The sequence below is a fragment of the Procambarus clarkii genome, chromosome 8 (genome assembly GCF_040958095.1).
Source record: "Procambarus clarkii isolate CNS0578487 chromosome 8, FALCON_Pclarkii_2.0, whole genome shotgun sequence".
Classification (NCBI taxonomy): Eukaryota; Metazoa; Arthropoda; class Malacostraca; order Decapoda; family Cambaridae; genus Procambarus; species Procambarus clarkii.
The window spans coordinates 50,582,875-50,606,896 of record NC_091157.1 but is presented as its reverse complement, the minus strand read 5'-3'; the positions used below and the strand labels follow the sequence as shown (position 1 = coordinate 50,606,896).

General features: G+C 43.5%; 1 protein-coding gene across 2 annotated transcripts in view; it reads left to right on the top strand.

Moving 5' to 3' along the window:
• The window catches only part of LOC138359272 (uncharacterized), a 34,247-nt gene extending 15,997 nt beyond the window's left edge, over positions 1 to 18,250 (top strand). Inside the window, exons 2-11 of one of the 2 annotated variants that reach the window (XM_069318396.1) lie at positions 8,950 to 9,150; positions 11,000 to 11,200; positions 11,351 to 11,413; positions 12,319 to 12,420; positions 12,537 to 13,562; positions 13,689 to 13,820; positions 13,972 to 14,142; positions 15,607 to 15,756; positions 15,860 to 16,003; positions 16,992 to 18,250. In XM_069318396.1, coding sequence (XP_069174497.1) covers positions 9,004 to 9,150; positions 11,000 to 11,200; positions 11,351 to 11,413; positions 12,319 to 12,420; positions 12,537 to 13,562; positions 13,689 to 13,820; positions 13,972 to 14,142; positions 15,607 to 15,756; positions 15,860 to 16,003; positions 16,992 to 18,098 — 3,243 coding nt within the window. In that variant the 5' untranslated portion in view covers positions 8,950 to 9,003 and the 3' untranslated portion in view covers positions 18,099 to 18,250. Of the gene's footprint in view, positions 1 to 8,949; positions 9,151 to 10,999; positions 11,201 to 11,350; positions 11,414 to 12,318; positions 12,421 to 12,536; positions 13,563 to 13,688; positions 13,821 to 13,971; positions 14,143 to 15,606; positions 15,757 to 15,859; positions 16,004 to 16,991 lie in introns of those variants that run through there. The other variant, XM_069318399.1, reaches the window with a different exon arrangement.
• Positions 18,251 to 24,022: the final 5,772 nt, after the last annotated feature.

The window sequence follows — 24,022 nt, the reverse complement described above, 5'->3', positions numbered from 1 at the left end:
GGACTTGAAGTAGAGGGGGGTAGAAATAGCCTAAGCTACTCTATCCCTTTGCGATGTATTTTTTCTTGTCTCAATAAACATACTTGAACTTGAACTTGAACCCAGCTGTTTATCAATGAAAAACGGTTTACACACGACTCAACTGCTGACGCTCGAACATATCCAGAACAAGTGCTTCACTGACGAATTTTGTTCGAACCACAACGCTGTAAATGTTTCACCCACGTACTACAAATACAAATAATCGCCAACAGAACCTAAACACCTAACCTAACCTACGCCTATATATGCACAATATGCTAATATATTATAATATTAATTTATATTTGAGAAAACTCCCGTTTTGAATGAACAGCATGTTAAAATTTATGAATGCGTCGGTGGGGTCGACCGCTGGATGTAATGGACTTGAGTCGAGGACGGGTTGCGCAACTTACAAACACGGTGAGCAAGTTTAATAATTTGACTTACTTATCCTGCACACCGACCCCGCCCAGTGTGCAGCTGTGGAAAGGTTGCAATCATCCACATTTACTACCTGTTGTTAGCAAATGGGGTATATTTCTTGTAGTACGCAATTTTTAATGAAATATTTACACATTTCTTGAACATTTGTTATAAAGTTATCTTTAAATTCTCGTATCTTTTCGCACTCCATCACATAGTGACGGAGGGTGAGCGAATAATTTTGTTGACAGTTTACATTTGGTCAGGTCTACATCAGCAGGTGGAGTAAACTCCCAGGAATACTTATAGCAGAGTCTAAGCCCAGCAGTAGTAACATCCAGGAGTCAGCTGATTGTAATGGATACACAGATGTGTTGCTCTTCTTGCATGATAGAATGATGACAAGATTTTGTTGAAGTTGTTGATGTATTATTGTTCTCAGACGGTTTATAGGAAATCCAAGGTTATAGTCAGTTCCTTCTTTGAAGGCATATTCTTTGGCTAACTCATCAGCTCTGTTATGTATTCGGAGGCCAAGATGACAGTGCACTATACGGTTGATATATGCCCGGGTGACAGCGGGGGTGGTTAGGGGGGGGGGACCAGTAGCTGGATCCTCACCCAGACGTCGAGTGGAGCCACTGACCACTAGGCTATTGTGCTCCACAAAGGTTGAAGAGTACAGTGTGAGATTGAGTCCATGACTGTCAGATATGGAGCCTGGGATTTAGTCGACTGTTGTGGGTTGCATCCTTGAGAAGTAACCTCGACCAGCCTTCCTGTTCCCGACAATGGAAAATCAAACCTTTTGCTGTCTATTTCTGTCTCTGACCGTGAATGAATACCCCGTCATATAATTTATACATACAGCTGTGGTAAAGTAGGAAAAGAGTAACACGAATTTAAAGAGAAAAACTTATTTATGTTCCCCCTGGAAACAGCTGAACGTAGGATGGAAGTGCGAACCGGCGCGCTGATGGCGGCCTCACTCACCTTGAACTTTACCCCTCTCCCTCCCTCCTCCCGGAGAGGCTCGCCCCGGGCCAGGTATTACACCCGCACTCTCCTCACATCCCCCTCCCTCCGGCGGACCCACAGCCTGGTCCAGCTGCGTAAGTTATTGTTATAGAACACGACCGCTTCTGTGCAGTGATAGAGCAGTGTTAGCTGCGTGAGGTGATTGAGGCTATAACCGGGGTTATTAGGCTGGCGACGGACCAGGTCGGGAGGGACCTGAGTGCCCCAGACAAATGAATATTTGTTTTGCTTATCATTGAGCGAACGTGAAGACCTGGAGATGAAAGCCGAATGAGTGAAGGGTGCATAAACCCCTGTGGAGGTATAAGCACTTTGGTGGAGGCAGACTCCATACACAGTTGCAAATGTAGGTTTAATGGAGCCTAATAGGCTAAAAAATCTGTACATCAGTTTACTGACGGTTGAGAGGCGGGACCAAAGAGCCAAAGCTCAACCCCCGCAATCACATTAGGCGAGTACTTGCAGAACGGTACACGGTGCATAACAAATGAAGCAAAGCATAAAACGAAATTATACGAAGTAAAATGCCTCACAATCGACTTGAGAATGGTCCAGGACGGACCGAAACGTCGTCGTCCCATCACTTTCTAGTGTGTGGTCTGGTCAACATGCTTCAGCTACGTTATTGTGACTCCTCGCCTGCTTAAAATGCCTCACATTCTCTACCACATGCTTCACTTTGATATAGCTCGTAGCGACGAGAGAAAACGACTGATTGGCTCATTTATTATAACTTTTCTGATGCAGGCGATGAGTCACAATAACGTGGCTAAAGTAAGTTGACCAGACCACACAGTAGAAGGTGAAGGGACGACGACGTTTCGGTCCGTCTTGGACCATCCTCAAGTCGATCAAGACAATCGACTTTCGGTCCAGGACGGACCGAAACGTCGTCATCCCTTCACCTTCTAGTGTGTGGTCTGGTCAACTTTTCTGATGTCTTACCGAGGTCATCGACGGCGTATTAACACAAAGTTCACCAAACATTTGGGCTAGGCAAACTGGAGAGGACAGGACCCTGTGAGTGAAAACATCCTCAATAATGGATTCAATATGAATAACAACTCATCCTTGTATTAAGTACATAACAAATTTGTGATAATAAATTATTAATATTTTAAACAAAAACTAACCAGATTAAAAATGTATTAAGAAGAAAAATTAAGAAAACATGACAATTTGCTTATGTAAACTATTGGCACAATATCTTCACTAATGTCACGTCTGTAACTGTGTCCTCCAGGTCACTAAAAGTGGGGGCTTAAAATTAGTAATTAACTTACCGGTCTAAAGTTTGTAGGACTTTCCAGTCACCAATGGTTAAAAATATGAGAGCTCCGAGGACAGTGGTGGCGAGGCTTCACGTCGACAACACTGACGAAAATAATGACCGCTCGCCGCGGCGTCCACCTTCTGAGGTTGATTGTTCAATAAATCCCTGAACTATATATTTAACAGATCTCTCACCCTGTCCATGGAGGACAGAAAAAAATGTATATATGATGGTTAGCATTGTAAATGTGTGGCCACGTCTGTGGTAGAAAACAATAATAATAATAAAAACCTCACAACACAACCCTACTCAAGCATAATAATGCAGTCATACTAGCTCTTAAGGGCATTTCATACTCTCTTCTTGATATCTGCCTCATTTTGGGTAAAGGCAAGATCTAGTGTTGGTGATGAATCCTGTCCCCTTACTCCTCTTGGTTCTCTAATATAGTGCTTCAGTAAATGTTGTTTGCTGTGTGTTTTGTTTTCAAAGTCTCATTACCTCTTCGGAAGTTCTTATTTACTCAGTCTATTTGTTTATGATTGAAATCTGCATGTATTAGAATCTTAGCCCTCGCTTCTCTTATTTTTTCCATTATCTATCGTATTGCATTTATCATAATCTTCACTGGGCGTTCTATGGTCGGTGGTGGATTGTAAATCACCACCATCATCATGTCACCAACTATAACTATTCTTGGTATGTACTCCTGGTGATCGGTTTCCTCGGGTACTTTTACTTCCATTGCCGTTGATGTAGCAAGGCTTCCCACCACAACTACAGGCCATTCGTTCCTGTAACTCTACACCTTTTTTGTAATACTATCTGCATTCATGTACATAACTAATGCTACTCATCTTTACTGAGCTCATTTAGTTTCCCTTAAGAAGAAGTGGTTCCTGTTGGTCTAAGACCAACTAGGGGAAGATGTGTTTGTTGTTCCAGTCACCTTTTCCTGCTCCTTTTGCTGGGTGGCTCGATATCCTGGCATGACACCCTACTTTGTTGTATTGAATTCTCTTGCGCCTGACCTTCCTGTACTTGTGCACTGCTAGTGTTGCTATCTGGTCTCCTTTAGTTATTTACTCACTTTATTTCTCTAATTTTCTTTACTTTCTATCTATCTTCCTTTGACATGTCCTGGCTAATGAATACTTCATGATAATGTTCGCTGTCCCTTAATTTGCACTTTTCAGATAGAATATATTTCGCTGGAGTAATATTTTGAAAGATCACTTTTATCAGACGATTATATGCAGTTTGGAACTTACCTAACCTATAGTAATGTCAAATTTCCATTGGCCTGAATTTTGGTGAGCATTTCTGTAATCTATTTCTGGTCTGCCTGTCTTTTCCTTTGCCATGTGTATTCCTCTGGCTCTGGTAGAGTGGGCTATGGTGAGGTGAGGTGTAGGAGAATAAGGATTTGACTTTAAGACAGGAAAAGGTAGTGGCCGTGAGGCGTAGAGGCAGGATGCACCTTCTGATAGTGGTGAAGGAGTCTATAGCGTTGTGAAGACGACATATTGATGGTTGTGAGTTAAACAAATAAAAATTGTTTCATTTGTCCTCTTAGATTAATTAGATTTTCATCTGAAAATATGTCACGGTTATGGTATATTTCTTGCAGGACTTGTGACAAAGGTGTTTATCACTGGGACTAACCCGTGAATGCTGCTCCTCACTGATAAACACGGTATTGGTGATTTTTGTAAACTCTGCTGGAGTCTAGACAACAGTTCAATCTATTCTTCTTTTTGACGACACAACTCACTATATTAAATACAAAAAACTGCATTGCGCTCACTAACACGTTAAATGCAGAAATGTGCGAATTTTATCAATGGTTTTAACACATAAACTTTCATTTTATATTGACAAAACATACAGCATAATACCACCAAAATGAGGGAACAATTTCCCAGTAAGTATTCTCACACATGAAAATTAAGGCCTCGTACTCTTTCTTGTTATAGTATTGACGGGAAACTGAGCTGGAAGCCACACTTTGGAGGCCAAAAAATTCAAACTGTGGACAATCTACAGAATTAGAGAAACTCTCTCACATCCTTTTCTAAAGTCAAAATAATTTAGTTTCATTTATCCTCGTTTTTAATATTGCAATTTCCTGCGGTGATATGCATTCACATATCAAACTTGAAACAGATTTAGATATCGTTTAAGATAATTACAATATGTTTTAAAAACGGGGAGGACCACACTGAGCCACTCTTTGCTCGGTGGTTGCACCTCTTCAGTTAGTACCATTTTAAGTGTTGAAGTGATACGGGTGCCAGGGAGGACACGGCTCCAGGAAAGTCGTAGTGCCAGGGAGGACTAGGTTCCAGGAAAGTCGTGGTGCCAGGGAGGACTAGGTTCCAGGAAAGTCGTGGTGCCAGGGAGGACACAGTTCCAGAAAAGTCGTGGTGCCAAGGAGGATAAGGTTCCAGGAAAGTCGTGGTGCCAGGGAGGACAAGATTCCAGGAAAATCGTGGTGCTAGGGAGGACACGGTTCCAGGAAAGTCGTGGTGCCAGGGAGGACAAGGTTCCAGGAAAGTCGTGGTGCCAGGGAGGACAAGGTTCCAGGAAAGTCAGGGTGCCAGGGAGAAGGTTCCAGGAAGAACATGGAGACAAATGCTATGTGAACTGAAAAAAGACACATACCGGTGTACTGAAGGAGTAATAATACACACAGTTTATATAAGATTACAGAGCTGTGAGTATTATGAAGCAAGGCTTGGAAGATAAGATAGGCTACACAAGATTCTTCAGAAGCATTACAATAAGGTAACAAGGTGTTACCTGATTATAAGTATTACTCTTGAACTCAATTGTTATTATTCACAGCAAGTGGCATAATATTAATTTATCTGTCAAACTATTTTAAAAATCTAAACTGAGTTTACATTATAAAAAGATCTTAAATCTCATGATAGGCTTTAATTACTTAACACAAGTCAGGTGCCCGGCTATTTATACCCACACATACTGTGTTTAAAATGAATGTTACATCGAAAATAGAAGATAAATCTTGGTAAGCCCCCGACTGAGAGATATAGAGTGAGTTACCACACGGAGCTCCGACGCAGGTGGCACCTGAACTCTGGGAAATACCTGTGGCGGTGTGCGCCAGTGGTCCTCCTGCATGATGTCATCAGGGGACCCGCCGCCCGCCTCAGCTACTGGCCGGATGGGAACGATAATATAGTGGGGGTGGGGAGGGGAAGGAAGGCTCAAGGCTAGCCCAGGAGGGCGGATGTGAAGGATCTGGCGGTAAAGAGCTAAGTATGAAGAAAAACATCGCTTCGTAGAGTCCGAATATTTCGTGGGATGTTGCGGGCTAGTCAGGTGTGTGCTTGCTAAGGAGGGGCAGTGAGTGCCTGCCAGGAAGGGGCAGTGAGTGCCTGCCAGGGAGAAGCAGTGAGTGCCTGCCAGTACGTTCTTAAATGATTGGGGAATAACGAGGGCGTTGGTGAATGATAGGGATGATGTCAATATGAGCGATGTGCATAAGAGTCATGTTACGTTACAAGTGAATCACCTAGGTGAGGGAGTCACATCCATTATTCAGGTACTGCTTCCCGCCGTTACAGTGCTTCACAACAGGAACGTCCCCCGTTGTGTGAGGTATACATGGTTGTAGCAATGTTCTCCGGTCTTATCACTGTGCTGAGTTCCTCCCGTGGGTACAGCGTTCAACTTGTTACTGGTAGGCAGGCAGGCATGTCTCACGGCACGACAGCAGGCTTTATGGCAGGCAGGCATATCGATAGGTAAGCAGGCAGCCTGCAATACTGTAGGAAAGTTTAGCAGAGTGCACCCAGGCATGCAGGCCGGCCGGCAAGCAGAACATTGGTGGGCGTGGGTTGTAACAATTTCTGGTTAAATAATAGGAAGAGCGTGATAGCCGAAGGCCCGCCACGCCTCCACCAGCGTCAACATTGCATTACTCCAATACTCTAGCTGCAACACATCTGAGGAAACACACGGCTTCTTTGTCTTAAAGCTACGACCGGTCTCTGTTTGTTGTTTTCGTACGATGACCCGTGTGCACGGCTCACTCGGAAATGATGACGTTAACTACGGAATGGTAAGTGGTGAATTGTAATGGGGGCCTGTGTAGGCGGAGGGAGGGTGGGAGGGAAGCCCAGGAGGGCTTCCCTCCCTCCTACAGCATAGTAAGCGGTATTATGTAATGAGCTTATCGACACTCACATATACCAATGAGGTCAGACGTAGGGAGCTGAATGTTTCATTTCTTCAACGAGTGCCGGAGCTGACACAATCCAGACATAAAAGATACCTGAGCTACTACTGTATATCTAAAAAGCTGACAAAGAATTTTTTTTAGGTTCAGCAGCATATAAGAACGAGTGGATATATATATTATGTAAGGTGGACACGCAGCTGAGCAACAGAGACGCCAGGAAACACCTCTGGAAGGAGACAGTAAAGGCTAGCTCCAACCAGTTTTAAAGCAGATGTAACAACAAATGGATCAGGAGTCATATTAAACGATCTATAGCTAAAACAGCAGGGGTTCAGAAGCTAAAGCTCCTCCACACAAATTGTTTTCTGTATGTACTGAGTGGTAAGTTCACACATATCCATAAACCATCCGGTCATCAAAACTGAGAGTGCCTATAGAGACTTCGGATGAAATGTCTAAGCTGTGTGAGGCTAACCGCAACCATCAACCTCAGACAAATATTTTCTTTAATACAGATTATAAATATAGATGAGTTTGGGTGGTTATAAACTGGAGCTGACTCTTATGGGCCAATATACCTCCTGCTGCTTCTTTTATTCATATATTTTATGAGTTAGAGACAAGTACATAGATACGTCATTCTAAAATATGAATGAAGCCTAAGACCTGACCCTTGGCTGTGAGAGAAGACAGTGACAGCAACACTAGACAGGTGACGGTGGACAGTGACAACAACACTAGACAGGTGACGGTGGACAGTGACTATAACACTAGACAGGTGACGGTGGACAGTGACAACAACACTAGACAGGTGACGGTGAAGTGACAACAACACTAGACAGGTGACGGTGGACAGCGACAACAACAGTGACCAGGTGGGCGTAATCAATAACTCGAGGCAGGTAAACTAAGGGTTTTCCATCTGCAGCATTATCTGAATTTACCTCGTCCGTCCAGAGCTCATGTAAACAACATTGTTACTGATAGGTGGCCGATGTGTGTATATATATATATATATATATATATATATATATATATATATATATATATATATATATATATATATATATATATATATATATATATATATATATATATATATATGTCGTACCTAATAGCCAGAACGCACTTGTCAGCCTACTATGCAAGGCCCGATTTGCCTAATAAGCCAAGTTTTCCTGAATTAATTTAATTTCTCTATTTTTTTTCTTATGAAGTGATAAATCTACCCATTTCATTATGTATGAGGTCAATTTTTTTTATTGGAGTTTAAATTAACGTAGATATATGACCAAACCTAACCAACCCTACCTAACCTAACCTAACCTATCTTTATAGGTTAGGTTAGGTTAGGTAGCCGAAAAAGTTAGGTTAGGTTAGGTTAGGTAGGTTAGGTAGTCGAAAAACAATTAATTCATGAAAACTTGGCTTATTAGTCAAATTGGGCCTTGCATAGTAGGCTGATAAGTGAGTTCTGGCTACTAGGTACGACATATATATATATATATATATATATATATATATATATATATATATATATATATATATATATATATATATATATATATATATATATATATATATATATATATATATATATATATATATATATATATATATATATATATATATATATATATAGGTGAATAGAGGCATTAGGTGAAAGAAAACGTACTCAATTGCGAATGAAGCCAACTGCAATGCGACATACTAAAGCAAGTACGTCAGTATTTAACCTTGTGAAGGAGGGGACGTTCATGTCGTTAGTACTGGTAATGGATGGTCTCAACTCTTGGCTGTAGGCCAACCTTCGGAACCTACATAGATTATTAAGTGCAGTTTGTGGGTATTATTGTAACCTTCAGAAACCTTCAAAATCATATGATATTTCTTTACATGTCGCCAATAGTTTTTTCTTCTCAAATTACAAGTCAAATTGTGAAGATGAGTGTGGCTTCGGTAAGACATTCACCATTCACAGGGCTCAGAGCAGCGTTAACATCCCAGCTCCACCGTCCAGGGAAATCCAGGATAGATGGGGTGGAGCCCCGGGGTCCAGGCGTGGGGGCGCCGGGGTGCTGGGCTAGGCTCCTCCCTCGCTCCTCCTCCATGTAACACAAGCTATAAGAAGCCCTGTTTCACGTCAGTCTTGCAGTTCTCCTCAAAGCAGCGCGTCTTAAAGGTGGGCTTTTAAACATTATATTTTTTTGTGTGTAAATACTATTGAATATATTGTTAACTGTCAGTGTTTCGCCTAAATCTGTTACCATCAAGCATCAGATGCGTATTTGTGAACGAGACGCATTTATGTTACCATAGAACATGAGATGCAGCATTTAGCATATAAAAGTGAAATGCTCATGTGAAACTGGGCTGAGGTGGTGTACACGTTGGGAATTTTGTACTGTAAAAAAGCGAGGTTTTATTCACTAACGTGCATACAGTATTAAAATAAGTATAATGTTGATACAAACTTGATGTTATTTAAATTAGTTTATATATTTTCTCATCATGATATGTGGTGTGGTAGAAACCTTATAGAGGCACATAATAGCCTCAGAAACAAAACCCCACATTATACATTTTGCAAAGATTACAGAATTGATGAAAGGTTTACAGCGTTTATTAATATTCATCAACAGTCTCTTGACAGTTTTACATAGTTTAGTGCCACAGTCATTGGCCGGAGACCAGACACAAGGGCCAGAGTCAAGAACTGAATTCCATATTAGTTTAAAGCTCAGGAATTTGCATTTAGTTTACATTAAGAGTTTATGTGTGAATCATACACCCTGCACCCACCTAGTGGGCGGCGAGGGAAGATACACCCACGTAATGGGTGGCGGAGGAAGGTACACCAGCCCCCATTGTGAGTGGCGGTGGAAGGTTCACCCACCTAGTGGGCGGAAGAGGAAGATTCACCTACTCAGTGGGCGGCTTTGAAAAGCACACCTACCCAGTGAACAGCAGTGGAAGGGCCTCCCACCCAGTGGGCGGCGGTGGAAGGAGCGCCGATTCAGTGGAAGACACAGGTGGGTGGCGGTGGAAGGTGTGCTCATTCAGTGAATGGCGGTGGAACGTGAGCTCATTCAGTGGGCAGCCCGTGCTCCTAAGGTTTGCCAACGTCAAGAAAACGGTCAATTTGAAGTGGTCTCTCCTAACCTACCAGAGGACAAAACAGAAAACGGAACAGTACGTCACTTTCGCGAGCCGCTTCCATTTTCAAGTACGACAATTTTTGGCCTTATGTAACGCATATGATAGAAATGCGACGTTCTTTGTAAGAAGACAGGTTGTACTGGGATTAGGGGGGGGGGGGTCGGTGCACCAATCCAGTGGGCGGCTGTGGAAGGCGCACCTATCCAGTGCGCGGCGGTGGAAGGCGCACCCAACCAGTGGGCGGCGGTGGAAGGCGCACCCAACCAGTGGGCGGCGGTGGAAGGCGCACCTATCCAGTGGGCGGCGGTGGAAGGCGCACCCAACCAGTGGGCGGCGGTGGAAGGCGCACCCAACCAGTGGGCGGCGGTGGAAGGCGCACCCATCCAGAGGGCGGCGGTAGACGGACTACCTCACACAATGAAAACATTCACTAAAACCTGTGTTTGACTGTTTAAGTGTGGTGAGAGTACAAATACTGGACAGAAGCCTTCTGTCCAGGAATATCACAGTTCAGTAAGATGGCCTTGAATTGCTTTCTGATTGTCAGGGACTGGAACCTGTTAGCCTTATCGAGGCCCCAGTCCTATATAGGGTTGAATTCATTGATATCTTTCAGCACTCCGTCCCACATGATAACAGTTAAACCTACTACTTAACCTTACCTACTTAAACCTACACCTACTTAAAACTATCTGTTAGATTAAGGGCCTGCCCGAAACGCTGCGCGTACTAGTGGCTTACAAGAGTGCAATTACTGTACTATGCTATGTATTCTCACAAACCCAATGTACCTTCTTGTATATAAATAAATAAATAAATAAATAAATAAATAAAGTTAACTGTATAATCGAGATTTAAACTTTTGTCAACAGATGAGGAGTGGCGTACTGGTGTCCATACTGCTGGTGGTGACGATTGGGGCTGTCAGAGCCTGGCCCCAGTACCCCGGGGTGAGCAGTGGTGCAGCAGCCGCTGACGAGAAGCAGCAGGCGGCGCAGGAAGGAATAGCTGACCAGCAGCAGCAGGTGGGACAGGGCAGTTTCTGGTGGCAAGATGAAGGAGTCTTTGATAAAGTAAGAATGATTATTATCTTTTTTCTCGTAAAATTTGCACGATGTATCTTGGTGTTTTGGTGCAGGGTATCATTTGCAAAAATCGATTATTTTTAGTCATTTAGATGACTTGACAGTTGAAGCAAAATTGGTAACTACCGTATTTTACAGGGCGCTGAGGGAGTGACACTGACAGAAGACTTCACGTTCCAGCAGGCTGCGGACTGTAGCAAGGTCAGTGTCCACACTGTACATCATGTATAACTTTACGGTGATCAAAAGCAGCAACAGCAGTTAGTTTAGTTCATTGATTATAATCCCCCATAGCCACCGTGTGAGTGGTAGTGCACCTCCATATTCATCATGTGAGTGGTAGTGGAAAAGCTCAGAGGCATATAATGGGCACCAATATTCGTTACTTAAAAAAGTTACGGCACTGATGAGCATGTTACAAAGGTTAACATATACGTCAGCAGTCTACTCTCTACTCGCAGTTTTGGTTAGGTTTAGCTTCACTACTATGAATATTAAAGTGTCGCATGATAAGTCCAAGAACTGAACCCGGTGTTCTATAGGCGAAGACATTTAAATTTGTAGTGTGCTAGTAACGAGTTTTATTTCTTAAAATTTTCGAAGTTTGAAGGATAGTGGTCTAATTTATTACTGCATCAACGTCATGAGAAAAGCAAGTAAGGGACAGTGGAAACCTACAGTTTGTTCATTACCTATCTCAGGCAAGCCTCATACGCGCCAAGAATTTTGGATAATATGTTATTCCGAATAAAATGCATGAGCATATCTTGAACATTAATGATGGAGTTACTATTAAATTCTTGTTTTTTTTACATTAAATTACATAATGACGTAAGGTATATAATAGTTTTGCTAACAAGGAAACGTTTGGTCAGACCTCCAGCATGGGGTGTAAATTACCAGAAGTACTTGTTGGCGAGCCTAAGCCTAGAAATCTAAACTATCTTGGATGACCCATAGCTATATGGCTCTTCCTACATTCTTGCTGGAGTTCTTAGGATATTTCTGTCCTCGAAATGGGCTTGACATATACACCCATTTTCTGGACTTCTAAAATCAACCGTTGGTGGTATGCTTTAAATAATTTGTTTATACTTGTGTTACAGAACTATGGGTGCGTGCCGTGGCAGTTATGTGTAGATGGTGAGATAAACACAAGTGGGATAGGCCTGCTGAACCTGCGCACGCCTGAACCAGTGCCACAGCAGGTATGTACACGCTAGTCTTCTTTGCTATATATTTTTCTTCCGTATAAAATTTATTCATTTCAGAACATGCTACGTATATTACCCCTCAAGATCTGACTTTTTCTTCATCTTGGCAGAACACTGGAACTCTGTGCGGTGGCATCGGCAAGATCTGCTGCCTTCTTCCTGGACATACCACCGTCGCGGAGGGAGGCGGATCGTCTGACAGCTTCGGCGGCACTGGCTCCATCGTGGAGGTGGGAGCAGGTGGCCTAGCAGGGGGTGGTTCTGCTGCTGTCGTGGAGGGAGCAGGTGGTAGTGGTGGCTACCAAGGAGGTGGTTCCGCTACTGTCGTAGAGGGAGCAGGTGGAGCACCTCACAGCAGCGGCGGCACTGGTACTACCGTAGATGTGGGAGCAGGTGGTGGCTCTGCTACTGCAGGTGGAGGAGCTCACGGGAGTGGCGGTACTGGTACTACCGTAGATGTGGGAGCAGGTGGTGGTGGCCACCTAGCAGGGGGTGGCTCTGCTACTGCAGGTGGAGCAGCTCACGGCAGTGGCGGCACTGGTACTACCGTAGATGTGGGAGCAGGTGGTGGCTCTGCTACTGCAGGTGGAGGAGCTCACGGGAGTGGCGGTACTGGTACTATCGTAGATGTGGGATCAGGTGGTGGTGGTCACCTATCAGGAGATGGCTCTGCTACTGCAGGTGGAGCAGCTCACGGCAGTGGCGGCACTGGTACTATCGTAGATGTGGGAGCAGATGGTGGCTCTGCTACTGCAGGTGGAGCAGCTCACGGCAGTGGCGGTACTGGTACTATCGTAGATGTGGGAGCAGGTGGTGGTGGCCACCAAGCAGGGGGTGGGTCTGCTGATGTAGGTGGAGGAGCTCACGGCAGTGGTGGCACTGGTACTATCGTAGATGTGGGAGCAGGTGGTGGTGGCCACCTAGCAGGGGGCGGCTCTGCTGATGTAGGTGGGGGAGCTCACGGCAGTGGCGGCACTGGTACTATCGTAGATGTTCAGCAACAACAAGGTGGGGGGCAAACTGTGGTAACAGGGAAGTGCGAAGAGACGAAGGAATGTGTCCCAGCTTATCTCTGCCATGACGGTAAAATCAACACCTCCGGAGAAGGCCTCCTCGACCTCCGCTTCGGTAATAAGGTGAGTGTTTGAGAACCATGACTGCGTTTTCTTTCTGTTTTATATATACAAATATTATTATCTATACTTATTAACCTTTGATTTAATGGACACTAGTCTCATATCATCTGCCATATATGTCAACAGTGCGTTAACCCCAACTACCCGACGGTGGAGGCTGTGTGCTGTGCGTACCCATCCTGCAAGGCCGGCAACTTGTGCGTAGCTCAAGGCGCCTGCGACGGCACCATTGTCAAAGACGCCGCTGGCAAATATAAGGTTAGGGCGGCCACGTCGCATCATTATACATATAGTCACTTAATATTTTCTGTGATTTTTGTCATAACACGCATATAATATATGTAGCATAATTGCTACATATATTACGAAACTTATGAACTATGCGTTAATATGTTCATGATGTGTTCAGGATTGTTTTGTGGGCCCCAACTTGGAGGCGGGAATCTGTTGCACGCCGCCGGCGCCTAAGCCAATCCAGACGTGCCCGAGTCCCAAGACGTGCATCACCCAGGCCCAGTGCACCGCCCGCACCACCCTCACCACAGACGGCGTTGGCAACATCGACATCAGAGTCCATTCCGTAAGATTTGTTATTTTTTCTGCTACAGACGTGACCATTCATTTGCGCATTGCTTACCACCATAAGCAGGCGATGAGTCACAATAACGTGGCTAAAGTATGTTGACCAGACCAGACGACGACGTTTCGGTCCATCCTGGACCATTGTAAAGTCGACAATCGACTTGAGAATAATGGTCCAGGACGGACCGAAACGTCGTCGTCCCTTCACCTTCTAGTGTGTGGTCTGGTCACCATAAGCATATTTGTTCTGCCCTCCATGGACAAGGCTACATATCTCTTAAACATATAATTTAATAATTCGTTTTGTCGAATTGTTAAAAGTTGATGTATTGTGATTCGACACACGAATTATGATAAAGCTACCAGCTAGCTTTATCATATTGGCATACCAGGCATAACCTCGCTTGCTCTAATAGTTCCATATATAAATGTCTCCTCACGGTATTCATCATAAAGTTTATTGCCACCATTTTCAGGTGTTTGTGAATTTGTTAGTTCAGTAAGATTTTAATCAAGTATTCATCCCAGTATTCTCTTTGTTACTGCTCTTTGCCCAAACGCCCATATAAATTTCTACTGCTGGTCTACTACAGTTTTTTTTGCAAGCATTTTAATAGTATCATGCTTTGAGATGCCAACAAGTGATTGTATATCGAAAGGAATTATATATATCTGAAATCTATTTTCACTTGATGCTAAAACATTCCTTTGAATATCACTGATTATTTTCTGTGTGTTACTACTCTGTTCATTCAGTGTCATGAGCGCACTCTGTGAATCACAGTATTCCACTGCTTTTGTATTTTAAGTATTCAGTGGCCAGTACGGTTTGAGCGACAAAAGATCGCTAAAATATATTAGATGAGCATCCGGTACACCTTCCACCTATTTCTATAGAGCCGTCAGGTGTAACACTAATACACATCGTTACCCATAAGCTAAGATCTTTCAGTCATGCTTTTCAATGTTTACTTAATAACATTGATGTGCGCCTGGCCGCTGGGTGGACAGCGCTTCGGATTCATAGTCCTGAGGCTCCGGGTTCGATCCCCGGTGGAGACGGAGACAAATAGACAAAATGTTTTTTTCACCCTGATGCCCCTGTTACCTAGCAGTAAATTGGTACCTGGGAGTTAGACAGCTGCTACGGGTTGCTTTCTGGGGGTGTGTAACAAAAAGGAGGTCCGGTCGAGGACCGGGCCGCGGGGACGCTAAGTCCCGAAATCATCTCAAGATAAACTCAAGATAACACTATCTTTCTTAGGTGTATTTACTAAATCTACTGCTAGATCTCAGTTATTCCATGGAAAGTAAAAAGGCATTTACAGATTGTTAAGTTTTTAATCAGTCGGTTAGAGAGGAAGGAATAATCATTAAAATGTGAAAATAATTTTTTGTATAAGATCGTGCAGGGTTAGCAAAATATGGTTAGTAATTAATTTTCCACTTTCCATTCCAATAGCCTTGTTTCGTGAGCAAGGGAACTGTGGTAGGTGTGTGCTGCGACCCTCTCCCACCGCTGGAGAAATGCTCGCTAGACGGAACACAAAAGTGTGTGGCGACGGGCTCCTGCGGCGGAAAAATTACCGTCGACCCCCTTGGTGAATACCAGGTAATTACTCTACTGTACCTTGTTACCGCGTCTGGACTACTTACGTATTGAGAAGTTTACGCGTGTGAGCACCTAGATCTAATGAAAGTATTCCGTGTAACAGACGTGCTATGTGTCTGGCGGTGCCGGGGAGGTAGGCCAGTGTTGCACGCCTCCAGCACCCCTCAAGACGTGCCCGGGAGGAGAGACCTGCCTCGTGTCTGACCTCTGCTACTCTGATGGCACTAAATCTCCTCCTTCCAACTCGGTGAGTGCTCACTGCCCAGCCAAGCTTGGGGCGCCAGCCACGCTCTCCCATTGTTATTTGCGCTCTTCACTTTCTCGCTGTGCTTTTTGCCAATATCCAACACCTCTTGTCAATGTCCAACCCCTGTTGTCAATATCCAACGCCTCTTGTCAATGTCCAACCCCTGTTGTCAATATCCTACACCTCTTATCAATGTCCAACCCCTGTTGTCAATATCCTACACCTCTTATCAATGTCCAACCCCTGTTGCCAATATCCAACGCCTCTTGTCAATGTCCAACCCCTGTTGCCAATATCCTACACCTCTTATCAATGTCCAACCCCTGTTGTCAATATCCTACACCTCTTATCAATGTCCAACCCCTGTTGCCAATATCCTACACCTCTTATCAATGTCCAACCCCTGTTGCCAATATCCTACACCTCTTATCAATGTCCAACCCCTGTTGTCAATATCCTACACCTCTTATCAATGTCCAACCCCTCTTGCCAATATCCTACACCTCTTATCAATGTCCAACTCCTGTTGCCAATATCATACACCTCTTATCAATGTCCAACCCCTGTTGTCAATATCCAACACCTCTTATCAATGTCCAACCCCTGTTGCCAATATCCTACACCTCTTGTCCTACCCCCCACTGACAATGTCAAGACTATAATGTCAAGACTGTCAAGACTATAATTCATTAATACCCAACTTCCGTTGAATATTAATGGATTATAGTCTTCATTAAATTATTAAGCAATACACTTGTATCCTTACAATAAGTCATGCACATAAATGGCCCAATTATTTATTTTCAAGAATTTTGTTAATCTATGAAAACATGCACAAAGTAAATATAAAAGTAAATTCCCCAAAAATTTGCAATATAAAATTGGATTGCGTTTTTTATACAAGACGTTTAATTCGAGATCTTAAACTCTTAATGTTAGCATGTATGAAAACAAGTATTAGATGAATAAATATGTGTTACATCACCAGGCATGTTACGTCAACCCCAACATAGTGGGCGCGTGCTGCTACCCTCCCCCGAAGCCAAGTGAGCCCATCCTCGACAGCTGTCCCGAGAACTCTGTATGTCTGCCGGAGATCCTCTGCCAAGGAGAGCTTCTCGATAACACTGGTGCCTTCCTCCCCTACTCTAGCAGCGGCAAATGGGCACAGTGTCGCTTAAGCGGTACTGGTCTTGTATCTCCCGGAAGCTGTTGCCAGAACCCAAAACTACCACCGGTTGATGAAACCTACGTGGCTGCAGGAAAGTGTGGTGTCCGCAATGAGCTTCTTGATACTCGCATAAAAAATGTTGACCTCCTTTACTATCAGACCCACTTCGGCGAGTTCCCTTGGCAGGGAATTGTCTTTTTCACTAACTACACCTTCAAGTGCGGTGCTTCCCTAATCGGTGACCGCTGGCTGCTGACCGCAGCTCATTGTGTTAAAGGATTCACTCCACAAGACCTCCGTGTACGGCTCGGTGAGTGGCAGGTCGACGACTATAAAGAACCTCTGCAGTACTACGACGCAAATGTGGCATCTATTACAATACACCCACTATTTAATCCCAAAAACGTCCACAATGACATCGCTGTGATAGAGTTAAGTGAGCCCATAGTATTCAAGTATCATATCAACACAATTTGTCTTCCAAATCATGGACAAATAATTCCTAAGGGAACTCGATGCTTTGCTACGGGTTGGGGTAAGGATGCTTTCGATGGCGGTCAATATCAAGTGATCTTGAAGAAGGTCGAAGTACCAGTAGTGGACCGTAACGATTGTCAGAATCTACTACGAAAAACTCGTCTGGGCAAGTTCTTCATCCTGGACAAATCGTTCATGTGTGCTGGAGGTGAAGAGAACAAGGACGCGTGCGAAGGTGATGGTGGCGGACCTCTGGCCTGCCAGGATCCCACCACAGGCGATTATGTCCTCACTGGCATCACCGCCTGGGGCATTGGCTGTGGTCAGAAAGACGTGCCTGGCGTGTATGTTGATGTCCAACACTTCCGTGAGTGGGTGAATGGCATCATTAACAAGGAACATCAACAGGAGCAGCAGCAGAGCGCAGGAGGATACAGTGGAAAGTGAGCAAGTTATAAGCATAACCACTGTAATAAATATGCCTGCTCATACAGTACTTCATGCTTATTTATAAAATTGGCAAACAATACAGCAGTGTAATACTCACAAAATATAGTCTGTGATATTTCTTTTCTATAATAAATGGATTATTTGACAAATGGTTGAATTAAAACCCTAATGTTAAAAATCAATCATTCATAAGGTCACTGAATAACTGAAGGTCATTCCTTTTGCCCCCCATCATTCACTTTGGTAGCTGCGGGGTTATTCCACTCTATGGCCTGTGTTATTTGCTGGCACTGGCCGTGGCCTAACAGGTGCCTCTGGCGGCGACCTCGCAATCTTTCCCAGCAATTGCAGTTTATGTCTTTGAGTGTTGGTGCTGCTACCATTTCTTCGGTGTTCTGTCAATATGGAATAACATATCTAACATTGAATTCATGTACAGTACATATTTACCAAAGGTGGGGTGCAACAAACTTCAAACTTCTGCCATGGCCATTAGATAGACAGCTTCTTGGCTATCACCCTTGGTTTTTGGTAGCCACGACCGCTTTCTGGTCTGCTGTTGCTGGTGGAGACTTTATGGCAGCTTCCCTACGGGATTTTAATGGTGGTTGCAGAGCCTACTTTCTCTTCGAATACCCTTGGAATATGCCTACTGTGTTGCTACGTCCATGACTTCCTGCGGTTAATATTGTCTTCTTCATATCCCAATGTATGTTGTTTAGCATTAGGCTTTCTAAGGTTTCGGGGTTTCCCGTGAGCTCACGCGCTTCCTTTTATCTGGTTCAATGGTTTTAGAGCGACTGATGGCTCCATTTCTAGTCCTGCGTCTGTGAGAGAAGTTCTTCTGAGAGGGTAACCAGAGAGGGGAAACCTTGATTGTTTTTCCACTCTTGGAGGTTTGGTTTGTCTCACATGTAGATATTTGTAGAGTTTTTTGGCCTTACCATCTACACATTCTTTCCACATACTTGGTCATTTCCGTAGATTGTTAGTTGTAGGTTGTTCCCAAGTGGCCTTTTGACTTTCGAGGGATTTTTATTGCCATTCGTTTGCATTCTGTGCTTAGCAAAAGATCTATGAAAATTGCTGGCAAATACTTCCCGAACATGACCTCTACCTTTCATTGTTTTGGATTCTTGACTGATTACCCTATATCTGTCACGAATACTCATGATGCATGTTTCCGCTCTATAAGCTATGGTGCCCATATAACACATACCTTTTCACTCTAAAGTATGCTTATGAACTGCAATCTTTGTCTTTAGATTTTATTCCAATTACCATTCTTCACATAACTACTTACACTAGCCGACCCAAAATCTACCTTATTGTTCTGTAAATCTGTCTGTGAGACTAGAAGAGATATTATGAAATGTTGTACCACCTCCCAATTTCTATTCTCTTATATCTGATGTCTATTAAAAATTGCGTGAAGGTGGATGGGGTATATTCCCAGTGATTGGAAGCAAGCATTCGTTTCTCCTTGCAAAACTCGAGAGAAATCTGGTTCTTCACCTAAAGATTATTTAACCCGTCCTCTCAACTAATGAGTCTCATTTTGTACGCTACAGTTCCAAACGTACAGAGTTCTATGAAAAGTAACAACTCACAAATATCCACGTTTCCTATTCATCGGTAGGTTAGGCTAGATAGATGGCAAGGGTTCGCATTGTGTATGTTATGTAAATCAAGAGAATGGGCTGGATTATTAGCTCATTGCCCTTATAAGTTGTCTCCAAATTACTCAAAATCATGATTAATGAACTTATGTAGAACTTTTCTGGAATATCAGTGCTGTTTGCCCTCACAATTTGGTTTCAATAATGCCATTACATTACAGATGTTTTAGTAGAATAAGATGTACAGTACATATTCAGATTGCCTTTCTTCCTTGAAAATGCATACAACAAAACGCATATTTGCAATTTTTTGTCTGATAATTTGCCTTTACTGTATTTATTAACAATTCCCTCTTCTATCGACACTTTAAGTAAGAGATTTGGTCCCGTTTCTCCTCTGCTATCAGCAATATGAGGGAGGTAGCAAATAAGGAATATTAAATCACACATTGACAATAGCAGGTAAACAGTACTGTGAAATAAGATACAAGCTAAGAGTAGGCACCAGAGTCAACACGTGTGGCCATCAACAGGGACGTTGTGAACTGATGTAGTCAGTGATGATCAGGGTGGAGGGTGTTCCATATATTTTATTTAAGTGATTCTGGTATCTCCCGTATCCAAGCTTTCTCTCCATGTTGTTGTTGTTTTAGATTTAGCTACTCGGAACAAAAAGCTCTAAGTAGCACGGGCTATGGTGAACCCGTAGAGGACTTACCTGGCACAGGAGCAGGGCTGTAACTGCTTTTTCTCTACACTACACTGTGACAGTAAGTAATTATCAAATAAAAGACACCAAGCCGGAAAGGCTATATGTAGCACCATCAAATATGTGGGTTATCCGAAAGGCGCTAAATATCACTAGGGATGCCAATACGAGAACAGAAAATGCAAAAGGCGAACGATATCAAAGGTATCTGATTCACCAAAGATTCTATAGAGAGACAAGTGACCGTGAGGGACGGTTGGGAAGCAAGACACGCACCTGGAAGTCAGGACATTCAACAAAGATATGCACGACCATAAGAGGGGCAATGCAGTTTGAACAATAAGGAGCAGGGCGGCGCCCCTGAGCTAAACGTGTATGACGAATGCGTAACCTTGCTAGAGCCGTTTCCCACTGCTGGTTACGGTGGTAGTAGGAAGGCCATGGGGGACACGCTACCCTTAAAAGCACGCAGTTTGTTGCTAGTAACAGAAGACCAACGACCCTGCGAACGGGTAAGGATCGAGAAATGAATAACTGGGTAGAAGTTTGAATAAGGAACAATGAATTACCAGACAACAGCCTATTCGGCCAAAGATTTAACATTAACTCATTCATCTGGACTGTTTTATTTGCCATTCCTTCTCACAGCTTACATTAACACAATAAAACTGCTAAATTTTCCACTACTCTTACCTTACTTGGGCCGGTTGTCAGCTGCACCTGTTCACCTGACTGGAGACCGGACTGAAGTGACCCACTTGCACTTGTTGTTATAGATTCAGCTACTCGGAACAAGTTCCAAGTAGCACGGGCTATGGTGAGCTCGTAGTGGACTTACCTGGCACAGGAGCGCATGTGCTGTTGACACACACTTGGCGCGCATTTCTTATATACAGCTACAGATGGCGCCACTCATTTGTTTTGGAACTTCCCGCCACAATTAACACTCATTATCTTAATTTTAACGCCATAATGAATGTTAGTTTTGACATCTTGGCGCTTAACAAACTCTTGCTTGGCTATAGCAGTACAGGAGCAACATGTCTGGAGGTTTATTTTCGTTAATAGCCTACAGTATTTAAATTTTCCGCAAATACTAATATACTGAAGTGACGTGCCAGCTCAGTTCAATCTTCCCGCCACCTTATATAATTAAAATTTCCGCTACACTTTACAATTGCCACCAACCCTTTACGATTCCCTCCTTCCTTTTACAATTCCAGCCTATTCTTCATAATACTAATTCATCACGCCTTACAATTCCCATCACACCTCATGTTTCCTATGGACCGTGAAAAGTTCTAGTCGCATCTTTTAAGGTGACAGCTACATGCCAAAGCCTCTCGCCATACACCATGGTTCCCGCCATACGCCATTTTACCACCACGCGCCTCAAGATCCCCACTACACCCCCTTAAGGTCTCTACCACACACCAAGATCCTGGCAGCACCCCTTAAGGTCCCCACCACACACCAAAGTCCTAGCTAGTAGCACCCCTTAAGGGTCCCCGCCACACACAGGGCCCTAACAGTACACTTTAAGGTCCCCCACCACACACTATAGTCCTATAGCAGCACCCCTTTATAATTTCACCTAGTTGTGCTTGCGGGGGTTGAGCTCTGGCTCTTTGGTCCCGCCTCTCAACTATCAATCAACTGGTGTACAGATTCCTGAGCCTACTGGGCTCTATCAAATCTACATTTGAAACTGTGTATGGAGTCAGCCTCCACCACATCACTGCCTAATACATTCCATCTGTTAACTACTCTGACACTGAAAAAGTTCTTTCAAACGTCCCCTGTGTGGTATCACTGCTACCAGTACTCCTGACTCGTGAGGGGCTTACCTTGAGGTGCTTCCGGGGCTTAGCGTCCCCGCGGCCCGGTCGTCGACCAGACCTCCTGGTTGCTGAACTGATCAACCAGGCTGTTGGACGCGGCTGCTCGCAGCCTGACGTATGAGTCACAGCCTGGTTGATCAGGTATCCAGTATTCCTGACTAGTGTGGTATTACTGCTACCTGCATTCCTAACTAGTGTAGAGTTACTGCTACCAGTGTTCCTGACTAGTGTAGTGCTACTGCTACTAGTACTCCTGACAAGTGTGGTATTTCTGCTACCAGTATTCCTAACTAGTGAGGTATTACTGCTACCAGTATTCCTAACTAGTGAGGTATTACTGCTACCAGTATTCCTGACTTGAGTGGTATTACTGCTACCAGTATTCCTGACTCGTGAGGTGCCACTTCTATCAGTATTCCTGACTAGTGTTGTATATTACTGCTACCAGTATTCCCTACTAGTAAGGTGCTGCTGCTACCAGTATTCCCTACTAGTAAGGTGCTGCTGCTACCAGTATTCCCTACTAGTAAGGTGCTGCTGCTACCAGTATTCATGACTAGTGAGTTATTACTGCTACCAGTATTCATGACTAGTGTGGTCCCTGTGACTCATTTGGGTACTAAGTTTCCACCTGCGTCCCCTTGTTCGTGTTCCACCCATGGCAATTAGTTTGTCTTTGTCCACCTTATCAGTTTCCCTAAAAATTTTGTAGGTGGTAATCATGTCTCCCCGTACTCTTCTGTCCTCCAGGGACGTAAGGTTTAGCTCCCGTAGCCTTTCCTGGTAGCTCATACCTCTCAGTTCTTGAACTAGTCTGGTCCCAGAAAACCCAGTCATATAAATATTTACTTGAATGCCCAGAGTTTTGGCGTTTACGGCTTCGGCGGGTAGGCGGTTCTACGGGTTTACAACCCTATAGGTGAAAAAGCATCTCCTGTTTTCTGTCCTACACTGTGGCTTGTTGAATTTGATCCCGTTGCTTCTCGTTCGAAATTGAGGAGCAAATATATATATGATTAACCATCCTGTGAGATGGGGATATTAGATGAACTTACAGCTAGTTTTTTTTTATCTACACCCTGTTAGCTTTCATATAGAATAAGGTAGCAGCACATTGTGTATACCTATGCTTGTTAAAAAAAAGAAGCAAATATTGGAAAGTTATCATATTATCGTATTTTTTTATTAAATACGTGCAGTGATAATATTAATAAAACCAACAAAATATTGTAGTGTACTCTATGCATTCAAATATATTACGATGAAAACCGTATCAGTCGGCAAACAAAATATTGGGCTCCTTTTATTACAAGTTATTTACTATTTATTATTATTATAGTATTATAATATTATTACATTGTCAACCCATGTCTGTTTTTTTAAACAACGCTGTTTGTCGACCTAATTGTATTTGTGCTGCTTTTTCAGCCATGTTTCCCCCTTTCTTATTTTTATTTTTATTTGTTCTCAACGCATTTTATACTTTAAACTCAGTTAGTATTAAGTTTTAGTCTTTAATGTTTTTCCTGCCCGAAACGCTTTGCGTAATAGTGGCTTTAGGCATTGTATGTACTAGCTCTATCTATAAATCCATCAACTTTGTATCTTACCTTGTATGTATGTACCTTACCTGAATAAAAATTTATTTATTTATTTATTTATTTATTATCTATTAGAATAACGCGCTCCCTGGAGTAAACTGTGTACTTTCTGTTGTGCGCCGTTCGTTTCGGGCGACCGCGCGGCGACGCT